This window comes from Vombatus ursinus, unplaced genomic scaffold (assembly GCF_900497805.2).
Source record: "Vombatus ursinus unplaced genomic scaffold, bare-nosed wombat genome assembly UNPS02009173.1, whole genome shotgun sequence".
NCBI classification, from domain to species: Eukaryota; Metazoa; Chordata; class Mammalia; order Diprotodontia; family Vombatidae; genus Vombatus; species Vombatus ursinus.
This window is the reverse complement of record NW_020948951.1, coordinates 7,377,222-7,391,855: the sequence shown is the minus strand read 5'-3', so window position 1 is coordinate 7,391,855 and position 14,634 is coordinate 7,377,222. Positions and strand designations below refer to the sequence as shown.

General features: G+C 46.8%; 1 protein-coding gene across 2 annotated transcripts; it reads right to left on the bottom strand.

Moving 5' to 3' along the window:
• Positions 1-2,356: 2,356 nt before the first annotated feature.
• SIRT6 (sirtuin 6) lies at positions 2,357-14,093 on the bottom strand. 2 transcript variants are annotated; one of them, XM_027851318.1, is made up of 8 exons: positions 13,885-14,091; positions 9,754-9,881; positions 8,253-8,435; positions 7,239-7,298; positions 5,859-5,954; positions 4,537-4,617; positions 3,141-3,264; positions 2,357-3,017 (listed from the first exon to the last, which is right to left on the bottom strand). In XM_027851318.1, the coding sequence occupies exons 1-8, from the start codon at positions 13,948-13,950 to the stop codon at positions 2,718-2,720; spliced, it is 1,038 nt and encodes a 345-aa protein (XP_027707119.1). In that variant the 5' UTR covers positions 13,951-14,091; the 3' UTR covers positions 2,357-2,717. The 2 variants fall into 2 exon arrangements, with proteins under 2 accessions (XP_027707119.1, XP_027707120.1); XM_027851319.1 differs by lacking the exon at positions 8,253-8,435 and having other exon boundaries at positions 13,885-14,093.
• Positions 14,094-14,634: the final 541 nt, after the last annotated feature.

The window sequence follows — 14,634 nt, the reverse complement described above, 5'->3', positions numbered from 1 at the left end:
TTTGGCAGAAAGTGGCTGGAATGTTTCTGGGTTTGAGGGGGAGTGGGCAGCATGGCAGATGAACTGTAGGACAGGATCTCAAGCCAAGGATGCTACTGGGGGCAAGTGTCCTATGGATCTGAGGCAGAATCTCTCCCTTTCCTCACGACCCCAGCAAGGCTTGCTTGGCTACGGCAACATCTACTCTCTGTGGAATGGGTCTGTCTGGCCATCTTGGCATGTTCTCATTCTCTCCCCCTCTGTGTGACCCACTCCCCTTACCTGCCACAGGCAACCCAAACCCAACACATCCCCTGATGCTGTGTGGAGAGGAAACTGCAGGAGTCCCAGACTGAGAACACCCATGCAGAGAATGTTTCAGGACCTTGGAGAGCAGCACTGCTGCTGGCCAAGGATGGGGTTTGGAATCAGGTTCTATTCATCAATAGGGTTTTTCTGCTCTAATCCTCAAATTTTAAATGGACGGCCTTGAGAGGTTAGATTACTTTCCCCATATAACAAATCATGTTTGTGACTAAAAGGACAGGTAAGTTGAGACCAGATCTAAATCCTGTGATCTTAAGTGAATGTAGGTGGCAAAAGAACAGGCCTGCCAAGTCTACTGTTCAAGCAGAAGGATCTCCCAGATCCATTTTAGAGGAGAGAAAGAGGTCTAAAGAGATTAACAGTCTTTCCCAAGGTCACAGAGCCTGAATGTGAGGCCAGATCCCCTAACTCTAGTCCACTTCTGTTCACACCACAGTCCAGCTGACTCCAGTCTCTCCCTGCACTGATCCAAACCTCCTCCCCTCTCTTGCTGGGACAACACTGGGGCCCAGAGCCATGGGAAGGAGAATTCCAGAGGGCCAAATGTCCTCGGCCTAGTCCCTAGGCATAGCAGTACGCTTGGCCAAGGCTTAAGGGCCTCAACATAGACTCCTGAAGCAGTGATTTCCCTATATAAGGCTTCCTTATTGCTGTGAAAAATCTGGAGGATTGGAGGAAGAAGGTGAGGAGGGGAAAGAGACAACGAACAGAATAAAAGCAGTATACTTGGAGCTTTCTGGAAGAGGCCTTATGGATCACAGTATCTGAACAGCTGGAATAAACCATAGGAGGTCATATGGTAATATTTAGTTCAACCCCTCCATTTCATGGATGAGGAAACTGAAGCCACAAGAGGAGCAATGACTTTTCCAAGGCAATACAAGTAGTAAGTGACACAGGCAGGATTTTAACCTGGGCCCTGCAGCTACAGATTCAGAGCTCCTTTAACATGTCCTGTGGGGGTGGGGCATTCATGTAGTGAAGTCGGTCCATGCCTGCACCCTCCCCAGAGCTGACCTTCCTGCTGTTTCTCACACCCAACACTCTCTCTCACCTCAGGGTCTTTACACTGACCGGCTGTCCCTCCTGCCTGGAATGCACTCCCATCTCACAGCCCCCTTAGAGTTCCTTTTTTCATTCAAAACTCAGCTCCAGCACCAAAAAGTGTGCATGTGTGTGTGTGAGAGAGAGAGAGAGAGAGAGATTGGCAGGTGTTTTTATTCCCACATCCTGGTGTCGGCTATCAAAATCTCAGGGACACCACCTCCCACTTGGTTGAGGGTAAAGTCCCAACTATGGCTGTTATCCTTGTGCTGAAGGAGGTAGATGCTCATGCCCAGACGACAGAGAGGGAGGGAAGGCAAAAAGATCCATTTATGCCCAAGAATCGGGAATTACCAACGATTTGGCAATGGGGAGGCTGCAACATAAGAGAAGCATCTAGAGGTTAACAAAGTCCTCCCCATCTGCCTGAAGGTAGCTGGTCCCCTACTTCCTGTCTCTAACATGTCTCAGAAGACAAGGCAGAGAGAGGAGATTGTAGAGAGAGGTGAAAACAGAGAGAAGACAAAGAGAGGCTCAGCAGGGGCCACTCCATGGAACACAGAATTAGCCCGAAGCCAAAGTCTGCCCAATTCTCATTCTTCCAAACCTCAATAGAGCGGACAGAGGTAAGAGTCCTGGGGGGCTGGCTGGCAGTGGCCACAGACCCTCTCTTATTTGCTGCTGTTAGCACCAGATACCCCAACAGATTCTAACTGAGAAGAAGAGGGACAAAAGCAGGTATGATAGAATCAGAAGATTTAGAGGCAGAAAAGACTTCAGGTTTACAGTAAGGGAAAATGAGGCCCAGAGAGAAGGAAATTAGTCCAGGTCACACAGGGCCCCACAGACTCCAATGACCTGCTTACTGGGCTCGAAATGGAGAGAAAAGGTTCTGGCTATAGTAAGAGAGAATGGCAGAGGACTGTAACCAGATGGCCTGGAAATGTTGTTTCACAAATAACAGAAGGAAAATACATTTTTATGATATATATAAAAAACTCTAGTATGAAAAAGGAAATCAAATTTATTTAAAAGTAAAAAACCCACCCAGACTTGCCCATTCCCATCACAGGATCATAGCTTACAGGAAGCTGGAAAGATCCCTCAAGATCAGCTAGGTCAACTTCATTTTACAGATAATGAAACGATTAGGCCCAAAGGAGTGAAATAACTTTTCCAAAGTCACACAGAATAGGATTTGAATCTGAGTCCTATGACTCTAAGTGCAGTGTTCCTTCTACTAGGCCACACTGTCACCAGGACTGAGGGTTGGACAGGCCTGCAGATATCACTTGAATGTGCTCCCCCTTCGTACAGTGAGGGAGACTGGGGCTCAGAAAGGAGTCCTCACGCTGTCTCAAGCCCGTTCAGCTGGGCATAGGCTCCACCTTCACCCTCTTGGGCAGCCGGGGGGCAGGGGGCTGCTCTCGTTTGCCACCTTCCAGTGATCTGTGGCGCTGGGCAGGGGGCTCTGCCTTGGGTGTTGCAGGCAGGGCTGGCAGTGTGGGGAGCTCAGCCTTCACCTGTATCGGGAGGGGCAGCAGGGGTGGGGCCTGTTCCACCACAAGGGGCCCCTGCCACTCAGGGATCTCCAAGCATAGGTGCTTCATGAGCTTGGCCATGACATCATCGACGTAGCCATGAATTCGAAGGTCAGCCTGACGATCCTGGAAGGAAAGGGGAGGCAGACCTAAGTGAAGGGAACCCGGCCAGGTGAAAGATGAGGCCCAGCAGGCTGCTGAGGCCGGGGACCAGCCCCTCTTGTGGACTGGATGGAGCTAAGTACTCACATGCTTGGTGGCTTGCAGATTGACTATGACCAAGCGGCCTCCTTTGCGTTTAGTGAGCAGAGGCAGGTTGCCACTGGGTCGGATCTGCAGCGATGTGCCCAGAGTGATGGAGAGATCTGCATTCCTGGAAATTAAACGGGATGACCTCAATATCTCAGCCCCCTAAACCCCCTTGGATCTGGGGCTTTCCTCCTTTTCCTTACACTGTTAAGACCACAGGGATGACTAAGGCCAGCATTGCCACGTACCCACGCCCCCAGGCTGAAAAACACCCAGATCTCTGCATCCTCCCCCTCCCTTCTTCCCCAAACCCAATGTGGTGTAGGGAAAGAATGCTGAAACTTGGGAGTCGAGATGCTGGGACTCAATGCTGACTCCCACACCAGCTAGAGCTTTTGTGTTTCCCTTCGGCCCCATGGGTTTTTGAGCCTGAGCTTCTTCATCTGTTAAATGGGAGAATAACACTCATACTGGCCCTTTGTAGCGGTTTTGTGAGGAGAGTACTCTGTGAATTTTTAAATGCCATAGGAAAAAACGTGAAGTTATCAGTATTTTACCATCCAAACTTCAGTCCTGTCCATTCTGGCTCCAGTCAGTCTGCCAGCACCTACCATGTGCCAAGCCCTGTGCTAAGTGCTATAGGTGCAAAAGAAGGTAAAAGATGGTCCCTGCTCTTAAAGGAGCTGAGAGTCTTATGGAGGAGATAACGTAACAAACAACTCTGTACAAACTGCAGGCAGGATAGACTAGAGGTAATAACAGAAGGATTAAACTAGCATTGAGGGGGACCGGGAAAGGTTTCTTGTGGGAAGTTAGGGAAGCCCAGAGGCAGGGCTGGGGAGGGAGAGAATTTCAGGCATCAGATACAGCCAATGAAAATGCCTGGAGCAGGGAGAAGTCTAGCTCTAGGAGCAGAAAGGAAGCCAGTGTCACAGCAGGGTATAAAAGGGAGGACACAGGGAGTAAGAAAACTGAAAAAGTAGGAAGGATTCAGGTTATAAAGGGCTCCAAAAGCCAAAAAGAGGATTCTATGTTTGATCCGGAAGGAAACAGAGAGCCACAAGAGTTTACTGGATGAAGGAGTTACGTGGTCAAGCTTGTTTTAGGAAGATCCATTTGGCAGCTCAGTGGAGGATGGGCTGGAGGGTAGAAATCGGCCGCAGCTATTGCAAGAGGTGATGAGAGCCTGCGGCAGTTGGACCCGAAGAGACGAAGGGGCCATATAGCTTACCCCTTATCCAAAAGCCTCCAAACACCTCTCTGGCTCTAGACTCTCCCCTTCCCCATTCATTCCCAAAGGCCAGAGGTGCTCCCCACTACCACTAATCCCAGAAGAAGACAGGACAGGGGAAGGAGGTGAAAGAGGAAGGAGCCAAGTACTCAAAGTTTATCACACCTGCAGGCTTCATCAGCAAGGTTCAGGTCTCGGTCAGGCAGGGCATCTTCCCAGTCCAGGATGGTGTCCCTCAGTTCCCCCCTACAAAGGGCAAAGAGGAATCCCCGAGTTACTGGGCACCTCAGAGCAGCTGCAAATCACCCCCAACAAAGCCAGAATGAAATACCTGACCTTAAGCAATCAATAGAGCACCAAGGAAGAAGTCAACTGGAGTAGAGCTGTTGCAAACAGGGGTCTACCAACTGGCCTGAAATACCTGTCCCTACAGGAGTGACTCTGGTTAATGATAGGGCAGAGCAGAGTAGAAAAAAATTTGTAGTCAGAAGACCAGGGTTTGAGTCTCACCTGGGCCACTTGTCTTCTGCGCCTACTGGTTCTACTTCACGCTTTACCACTGCCTAGCTTCACGACCTTGGTTAAGTCACATTCCCCCGAACTAGTTGGTCTTTAAGGACTCTTCCTCGGCTAAACTACCACAATCCTATCCTAGATTGTTACTCTGGCATACACAATGAGCATTATTATGCAGTGAGAGTAACAAATAAGAGGAGTCTCTCCCAATACTGTTCAACAGCAGAGGTATGGAAGGGAGTATGGATTAAAATGTAATTGCGAAATGTTAACAAAATAAATAAAAATACAATACAACACAGATAATGTTAATGTGTGGTTTTCAAAGCACAGAGATCTGTTTCTATTTGAGTCTGACCTACTTGCTCGAGTATTAAAATACATACTGCAAGAGTTAAGAGTCTTATTCTCCCACTATAATTCTCCTCCGCAGTCGCATGGAGTATAAGTAGAATGTAAGGTCCTTTTGCCTTTGCCTTACCAGAACTACAAATAGTGCCTACCTGGCACATGGCAGCACTTGGTAAACGTTTGCCAGGTTAGGTTGGCAGAGCTCCAGATCCAGCCCTTGTTAGAAAGGCTCTGACAAGTGACCACCCCCCTTCCTCTCTGCCCCACCCAACAGACAGCCGACTTCTGGGCCAGCCTAACAGGTGCCCTTTCCATGGTGAGCACTTCCTTACCAAAGCCCCTTGAGGTCAGGGAGTATAAGGACGATGAATCTTTTTTTTACGTAAGAGGAAACTGAAGCCCAGAAAAGTGCCATCACATGGCTGAGATGACACAAGTAACAGATCATAGACTCAGGAGCTTGGACTTTCCACTAGAAGGAACCTCAGAGGCATCTAATCCAACCCCTCATTTTACAGATAAGAAAACTGAGGAGAGGAGAGCAGAAATGACTAGAACAGATGTTCTCTAAAACTCCTTTCAGGTCTAAATTCCACTCCCCAAGGTCATGGGTCACTCACCTGCAGGCCCGGAGGCCTCGGGCCTTTGCTACGGTGCACAGCCGTCCAGTTGCCTTGAGACCCATGCTACCCACCACCACATCACGTACATACTGCCTGAAGAAGAGAGTCCGGGAATGAGAAAGGAGGAGAGGAAGAGAAGATCGGAGGAGATCTGGATGTGAACATGGTGAATTTCCCTCAGATGCATTCATCCCTATAGCAAGTACTCTTGCCAGCTATAGCCATGACATCAAACCTACCACCTGGTCAGTCTACTGCCTGACCTGCTCTGACAGGTAAAGCCTTATCCCCCTTCCAGCTCTAGGTCCCCCAGGGCTTGGCAGAGCTCCTCTCTCAAGGATGGCCTCAATAAATTAAATTTTATATGATGGCTATAGTTTCCCATTGCTTTAATTAATATTATCTTTACTTTAAAAAATAACTTTATATTATAAACTTAACCACCAACAAAATTTATTTTTCTATCTTTTTGAGCAAACTACAATCCTATCCATGTGGGTGGGCACTTTCCCCTACAGGATGCAACTCACAACTCATCCATGCCCTCTAAAATCACAAATAAGCCAGGTGTGTTGTCCAATACCTATAACCGCAGTTGAGGGTCAGGCTGGTGAGCTGAGCTTAGGAATTCTGAGTTGCACCGGCAACAGTAGGGTGAAACCCCAGGACTGGAGGGCCACCAGGATGCCTAAGGAGGGGTGAACCAGCCCAGGTCAGAAATGGAGAAGGTTAAAGTCTCTGGGCTAATCAGGAATGGTATCAGGCCTATGAGTGACCTGGGAAAGACATAGAGATCCACTCTAAATAAATAAATGGATAAATAAATAAATAAATAAAACCATAAACTCCAAACTATTTGTAGTGTCCCTGGGCTTCAGTTTCTTCCTCGGTGAAGAGGTTGGACTACACGGCCTTGGAGGCCCCTGCCAGCTCTAATGCTATGATCCTATGACCTTATTTGCTGCTGCATTTCCTAATTTTTGTTAACGTGTGCATTATCAGACATTACTGCTGTTATTCATAATTCATACTGCAGAAAGCTTTATGTAAGATTATAGTGGGGCAAAATACTTTAACCAATTAAAGAGGGTTATCATATTTATCAAAATGGGTGTCCCTTCGTCCAGGAACCCTATTAGACACTGCTTCCTTAGGAAAATCCAATCTACCTTACATTGTTTTGATATGGAATCCCTTTTTTAGCTCTGGACCCTACAGTAAGTTGCAAGCTTGCCTGTGCTCGTGGCTTAGGGAAGGGGTAGGCCAGGCACAGCTGAGAAGCATAACTCACTTACCCTCCTCCCCCAGAGCTTCTTCAGCAAATCCTGCATGCTCCCCATCTCCCACCTCCCATCCTCAGGCAGCTGGAGCACTCACGTCTTACACTTGGCACATTCTTCCACGAACATGTTCCCATGGAGTTCAGCCAGTTTGTCCCTGTGGAAAGGATAAAGTGTCGTGGATGGGACCTTAGAGCTAAACCTTTCCTGGCCTTCCAGGCTGAGGGCACTCCACTACCAAGAGTCCAGAGACCTTGGGGTTAGAGTCTGGGCTTTGCCAATGACCCGTGACCCTGGGTAAGTCACCTTCCTTCACTTCCAGTTTCCTGGTCCACAAAATAGGAGTTATATATAGCCCTTGCTCCTTCTTCTCCCAGGGGCTGAGAAAAGGGTTATGGAAAGCTCCAAGTGTTACAACAATATAAAAACTTATTACTAGAACTATTCCAAGGGTGAGAGGTCCCTCAGATGTCAAAGGGCCTGAGAACTGTTCTGTTATAGGTGTCTACTGTCCATAGAAATCCTGATACTAACTCTAAAGCCTGGCTCTGACATACTCTGAATTTTCCTCCAGACTCACTCTACTTTGTTTCTCATGGGTCTTCTCACAGACCAAACACAAAGCCCTCTCCCTCCTTCATACAAGGCTTTTAGCCATTTCAAACTCCAGTTTAACAGAAACACAGCACTGAATTCCTGTTCAGTGGAACAAGAATCACCTCAGGCCTGACTGTGTCTAAGGGGGTCAGACTGACAGTTACAATGCCTGAAATAAAAAACGTGTCCCTCAAACCGCAGCCAAAAGATATGAGCTCAAAGAGGAAACCTGAAGTCCTATCCCATGCTGGCAGAATGATGAAGGGGTTCTTATTCCCCTAAAGACCCCAGGACTGGAACAGAGTGAGGCCACAGAGTGTCAGAGAGATGCCAGAGGGTCTCTGACAAACATTCAGGAGAAACACAGGTAGATGGGGGAGGGATCTGGACCCTGGGCTTCCCTTGGCACTGGATTCTAAAGAGACCATTCTTGTTTGCAGGGTTCAAAGATGCAGTGATGTAGAGGGGATAGGTTGACAGTATGGGGGAAACCTATGGACAGAAAAAAAAGTACCTGGGGAAGCCAGAGCGTACGTGTAGCCCATCAACATTCTGGCTCACTAGGAACTTCAGGATGCCCACTCGTTCTAGTTGGAGCAGGGCCATGTGGGTCTTAGAAGGTCGGGCACTCTCAAACGTTATGTCAAACTTGGGTGCTAGGCCCCGTTCCTCCATGGTCCACACACCCTGGGGACCCCTGGAGTGAAAAAAAGGAAGGAGAGAAGCAAAGGAAATGGGGCTCAGCTAAGAGATCGCTTATCACCTGTACCTTTCCTTAATTTCTGGTTGTGAATCAAGCTTCCCTGACCAGTTATCAGCTCCTGGAGAAGAGAAATTTGGTTGATCCTTCACTGCTCATATCTTATACATAAAACATTTCTTTAGCATTTTCTACAGGGTTTTTTTTGGTAACAAATACTATAGTCATGCAAAATAAATTCCCTACTGTCCATATCCAAAAACTTTCTATAGATGTAGAAAATTAATTCCTCCCAACAACCTTGTGAAGTAGATAATGCCAGAATTATTATTCCCTTTTTACTCATTAGGAAACTGAAGTTAAGCGATTTGCCCAGTATCCCATAGATAGTAAGTGTCAGAGGAGGTCTTAAATCTAGATATTCTAATGCCAAAACCAGTCCACTTCCCCATTTGAGCCTCCATGGTGGAACAGAAAGTCAGAAAGCTTGAGTTTAAGTCCCAGCTCTGATACTAATAGCTGTATTGTCCTGAAAATCAGAAAATCACAGAGAGAGAAGGGAGCTTAGGAGCCGTCTCATCCAAATTCCCACACTGTGCAGAATTCCCCTCTTGTAAGATTCCCAAAAAGCCATTATACAAACTTTGCTCAAATTATTTCCAGTGATGAGTAGGTCATTATCTTTTAAGATAGCCCAGGCTACTTCTTCCTCATTAGGAAGCTTTCCCTTACGTTGAAACAAAATCAGGTTACTAACAGCTTTTGTCCATTGGTTCTAGTTCTGCCCTCTGAGGCCAAGCACAGAAAAGTGTGATTCTTCTCCTATGTGATAGCCCTTCTCACACCTGAAGACAGCGATTATGTCCCTTTGAAGTCCTTTTTCCTCTAGGCTGACCTATCTTAATTTCCTGATCTAGTCCTTGCCTGGCATCTTCTTCAATTCCCCCCTCCCACTGCCCAGCCTGGTCACCCTCCTCTAGACACACTTCAGCTTGTCAATGTCCTTCCTAAGATGTAGGGCCCAGAAGCAAGCATATATGCAAGGGCAAAACGTATTTAGATTGATTTGCAAAAAAAAAAAACAAAAACAAAAACCAGAAAGACGGACTGTTTTCAGCCTGCTGCCTCACCGGTCTCCCTCCTACCATGAGCTCTTTCCATGGAATCAATTCAATGATCACTCATGGAGAGAACATGCAACAATGACTACTTGATGGAAGAAGTATGAATCTGGAAGAGGCAAAGGGTTCAGGTCTTATCCTAGGTAGGGAGTTCCAGGTTAGTGTGACCACCTGGCAGTGCTGTCCCCCCTCACCTGAAGTCTGGGATGCCTGAGGAAGTGCTGATACCTGCACCTGTGTGAAACACCACATTGGAAGATGTCTGAATCATCTGTGCCAGCTCCCATACTTTCCTCTCTAGCTCTTCAGGGGGGTCGAAGATCTATGGACAAAGAAAGGACCAGGAAGCTATTAGGGTATCTGCAAGGGAAAAGAGATGCCAATCAATCTACTTTCAGGAAAGCTATCACTCCCATACCCAGATTATGGCTGGCAATTGGCTAGGAAGCCAGTCAATCATCAAGTGTATCTTAAATAAGTATTACTAAGCGATGAGTTGGGCCCAGGACTGGATAGCAATTTATGCTCACAAAGTACCATCCCCACAATAGACACGTGCAGCAGATAGTACCAGAATGATTATCTTCATTTTACAGAGAAGGAAACTGAGGCTGAGAGGGTGAAAGGATTTACTTAACCCCAGTCACACAACTAATAAAAGTCAGTTAACCCCTCTGAGTTTCAGGTTCCTCACTTGAAGAGGAAGGCTAATAAGAATATGATGAGGAACACACACACACACACACACACACACACACACACACACACACTCACACTCTCTCTCTCTCTCTCTCCCCTGACTCACAATACAGTGATCCTTCCATTACACCACATTTATTCCTGAAAGAAAAGTGAAATTGGCATCATTCTTTCAAATATTTATTAAACTCCTACCATTTGCAAGACACTGTGTTCCACAAAGGGAACATAAATATACTTCAAGTAAACTTTATTTTAAAGTTTTGTGTTCAGGGTGTTTTTTCCTTTCAGTTTATATCCATCCAGCGGGATGTGGTGTGATAGCTGTGTCAGAGAGAGTAAAGTTTATGAGCTAAGAAGGAAGGGAGAGTGAAGACAAGAGGAGACGGAAGAGTGATTACCATCTAATTCGTGGGATCCTAATTTGAGCTCATCTAAGTCATGTAACTAATCAGTCATTAGCTCCTTCTCTGCTCCAGCAGCGTTGGCTGCCATCACATCTCCGGTCGAGTTCCAGTGGTTCTGTCAGAGTTGACATTTTTAGTAAACCTGGAACTTGAAGGGAAGACGAACCCCACATTCGTCTACAATATATGACTGAACAAACAGTCCATGTGAAACAGATCTGGGAATGTTCATGGACTAAAAGCTCAAAAGATCAGCGTTCTGACATTCCTCTCCTTCAAGCCCCATGCTGCCCTGGGCCCCCCAACCCCACCCCAGCCCACGTATACAGGTGGTTTCATCCTAGATTGAGAGGCACAGTGTCCAAAATAAGGTGATAGTCCCACTGTTCCCTACCCTAGTCAAGTCACAATTAGAATACTGTGTTCACTTCTGGGCATCAGATTTTAGGAAGAAAAATAAGCTAGACAACATCCAGTAGAGGATAACCAGAAAACAAAGGGCCTCCAGATCGTGCCATGGGATGGTTAGCCTGGAGAAGACCTAAGAGAGGATGCCATGATAGCTATCTTCAAATATCTGAAGGACTGCATGTGGAAGAGAGATTAAATTTGTTCTGCTTAAAACCAGAAGACAAGTATAAGAACGGAAACAGACGATGCAAAAGGGCAGATTTCAACTCTCGTTAACAACTTCTTTCTTACAGAAAGCAGGAGAAGTCTTCACGAGTTTGAGGTGGCCACTCCCCTAACGTGAAGCCTGTCAGTTACCCTCAACCTGGTTTAGCCCGTCTGCCAGGGTGTGGCTGCTAATGCTACAGCTTCTTGGAGCCACAGGTCAGAGTTGGGCGGGAAGCAGATACCAAAGGTGGCGGAGCAGCCCTAAAAAGGGTTTGGCAAGCCCTCACCCCAGAGGTGTTGGTTTTCCCTGAACATCCCATACAAATAAGACAATATGCGCAAAGCACTTAGCACAGCGCCTGGCACAAAGTAGGCCCTTCATAATATTAGCTATTATTGTTATTAGGAAGTAGTGTTCAACTTTACTAGAAGTCTTCAAGCAAAGACTAGAATGATCATTTGATGAAGGCGTGGTTTTCAGGATTCTTAGCCAAGTACAGGTGGACTGGATGGCTTATGAGACCTCCTACAACTATTTACTGGGATTCAGGGAAGGTAACATTTTGGTTGACATAGGATCTGAAGCTGCATCTCCTCCAAACTCCTCAATTTGCAGCTAAGGAAAATACGGTACTGAGAGGTTAAATGACTTGTTTCGGACAGTAAAAAGGCAGTAAAAAGTAGAATTGAGATTTAAATTCAGGTCCTTTGACTCTATATCTAGTGGGCTTTTGCCACTATCCTAACTCCTGGGCTTTAAAAGAGAGGTAAAAATCCAGCAAGAGAATCACCTGGACAGTCAGGACAGCCTCTCATTTTATAAAGAAGGCCTTCTAAATTCTTCAGTTCATTCCATGTTTCAGGTTCTTTATAGCACTGACATTCCATGCTTTCCTCTCAACTCTGACATTCTATGTTCTAAAGTCTGCTATAACCTAGTCAAGGCAGTCTCCTCCTTATCTCTGGCAAATGATGGGCAGTCATACCTCTCTCTGAGCCCACAAAACACCGTTCTTCATATTCTGAAGTACATATTATAAACACGTATACACATACATATATACATTCATATAAACACAAATATTCACATACACATACACACAAATGTGAGGTATAGGTATATACACACATATCTCCATCTCCATCTATCTCTTTAAAGGCCCAGCTCAAGTGCTATTTAAGGTCTCTCTGATCCAGCCAGTTCCCATTCATCAACAAATATTAAGCACCATTTTGTCCATGGCCACCTGTTAGCTATGCTTTAATTTATGTACTTGTTGTCTCCTCCCTCCCTCCCCTCCCCCCCAACAGAATGTAAGCTCTTTGACAATAGTGCCTAGCACACAGAAGGCACTTGATAAATGCTTATTGATTGGTTGAAAGAATAATAAAACAAAGTCTAACAGTATGAGATTGCTTCCTGCTGAAGAAACACATCAAAGAATCTAAAAACTTAAAAGTGTTTTCTCTTGGGGAAAAGAACAAAAATAATGACACATTCCTGTTATTTCTTTTAGGTTTCCAAAATGCTCTCCTCACAACAATGTTATAAAACAGCAGTATTCCATTTAATAGATGAGGAAATTAAGACTTGGAGAGATTAAGTTAGGTGGCACATCGGATAAGGGCATGCCGGACTTGGAGTCTGAAGACTTGAATTCAAATCCAGCCTCAGACTCGTCCTAATTGTACAACTGGGCAAAATACTTAACCTCTGTCTGCCTACATTTTCTCAGCTGTAAAAATGGGGATAATAATAGCACAGAATAATAATGGCAGCTACCTCCCAGAGTTGTGGGGAGAATAAAATAAGAAAATATATGCACAATACTTTACAAACTTTAAAGCGCTATATAAATGTTGGTTATCATTAAACGACCTGGGCAAGGGTCCTGCTGCCTTCAAGACCCAGCTAAAACCCCATCTTCTACACGAAGGCTTTCCTAACCCCCATTAAAACTAGGACCTTCCCTCTACTGCTCATCTCCAATTTATTTTTTATATATCTTGTTTTTAATCGTTTTTCCCGTTGTCTCGCCTATTGGAACGTGAGCATCTTGGGAGTAGGAAGTCTTTGGCTTTGTCCCGGCGCTTAGCACAGTGCCTGGAATATGGTAGGCGCTTAATAAATGCTTATTGACTGACTGAGGGACTGACCCAGCTAGGAAGCATCTGAAGCTGCATTCAAACCAAGTTCTCCCTTCTAATTCCAGCAGTTTTAGGGTTCTTTTTTGGGGGGGGGTAGAACGACAATTCTCTATTCATGCCCACCCACCCCACACACACACACGAAGTGTTATATAGAAATACAGAATAAGGGGGAGCGTAGAGTAGCATAAGAATTGGGTGCCCCCACCCTCAGTCTCCTTCCCCCAAGGATACAGATGGAGGAGGGCCTCGAGGCTGAGGAAAGGGTGGGAGGTCGGTATAAACGGTCAGGAGGCAGTCAGTCCATCCCGAGGGCAGCCATGGGGGAAGGGCCCCGGGGGAGGGGGCCGGCTCAAAGCGTCGCCCTTCGGGGTGGCCCGACGTCGGTCCACATGTTGGGGGAGGGATGGCGGGGACCCCTGCCCAGTCCCTCCAGGCCCCGCCTGGTCTCACCTCGGGGAGCCCGCACTTGCCCTTATCCGCATAAGGCGAGAGGCCGGCCGCGTAGTTCACTGACATCGTCGCCCAGGCCGCGGCCCGGCCCGGCCCGGAGGCCCCCTCCCCCCAGCCACTTCAGGTTCAATAAAGTTTTCCTTGTTGAGGATGCCTTCGCCAGAAACTCTGTGGCTGGGGCGCAACCACGAGCCCACAAAAAGGCTCGGGGAAGTGTCGGAGTGCGCGGAGGCGGGGTTTTAGGGATCTGCGCCTGCGCAGTAACGAGAGTGGGCACCGAGGCACCGAGGGCCATCTTCATTCCTGGCACAGCCTGGCTGTTTGAAAGTTTCAATATAGGCGAGGGGGAGGGGGAGGGGAGTCCAAGGTGAGCAGTGGGCATGCGTGGCGGAGTGGCTTGCGTTCTAGCTCCCTAGTTAGGAAGACCTGGGTTCAAATGTCACCCTTGACTCTTAAAGTAACGGCATTTATATAGCGCTTTAAAATTGGCAAGGCCATGGGCAGCTAGGTGGCGTAGTAGATAGAGCTCCGGCCTTGGAGTCAGGAGGACGTGAGTTCGAATGTGACCTCACACAGTTGAGACTTACTAGCTGTGTGACCCTGGGCAAGTCACTTAACGCCCATTGCCTCACCAAAAAGCCAAAGGGGGGAAAAAAAAAAGGAATCCCTTATCCTCACTTCCTTCTCCTATTTAATATTCTTTAGGAGACTGCTATAACGTTGCTGAATTTGGAGTCAGGAGAATTGGAT

Coding starts and splice junctions, on each gene's coding strand:
- SIRT6 (XM_027851318.1), bottom strand. CDS start 13,950: ATGTCAGTGAACTACGCGGCCGGCCTCTCGCCTTATGCGGATAAGGGC. Junction 8,436..9,753: donor TCAGGCATCCCAGACTTCAG/GTGAGGGGGGAC, acceptor TTTTCACTCCAG/GGGTCCCCAGGGTGTGTGGA. Junction 5,955..7,238: donor GAATGTGCCAAGTGTAAGAC/GTGAGTGCTCCA, acceptor TCTCTTCTTCAG/GCAGTATGTACGTGATGTGG.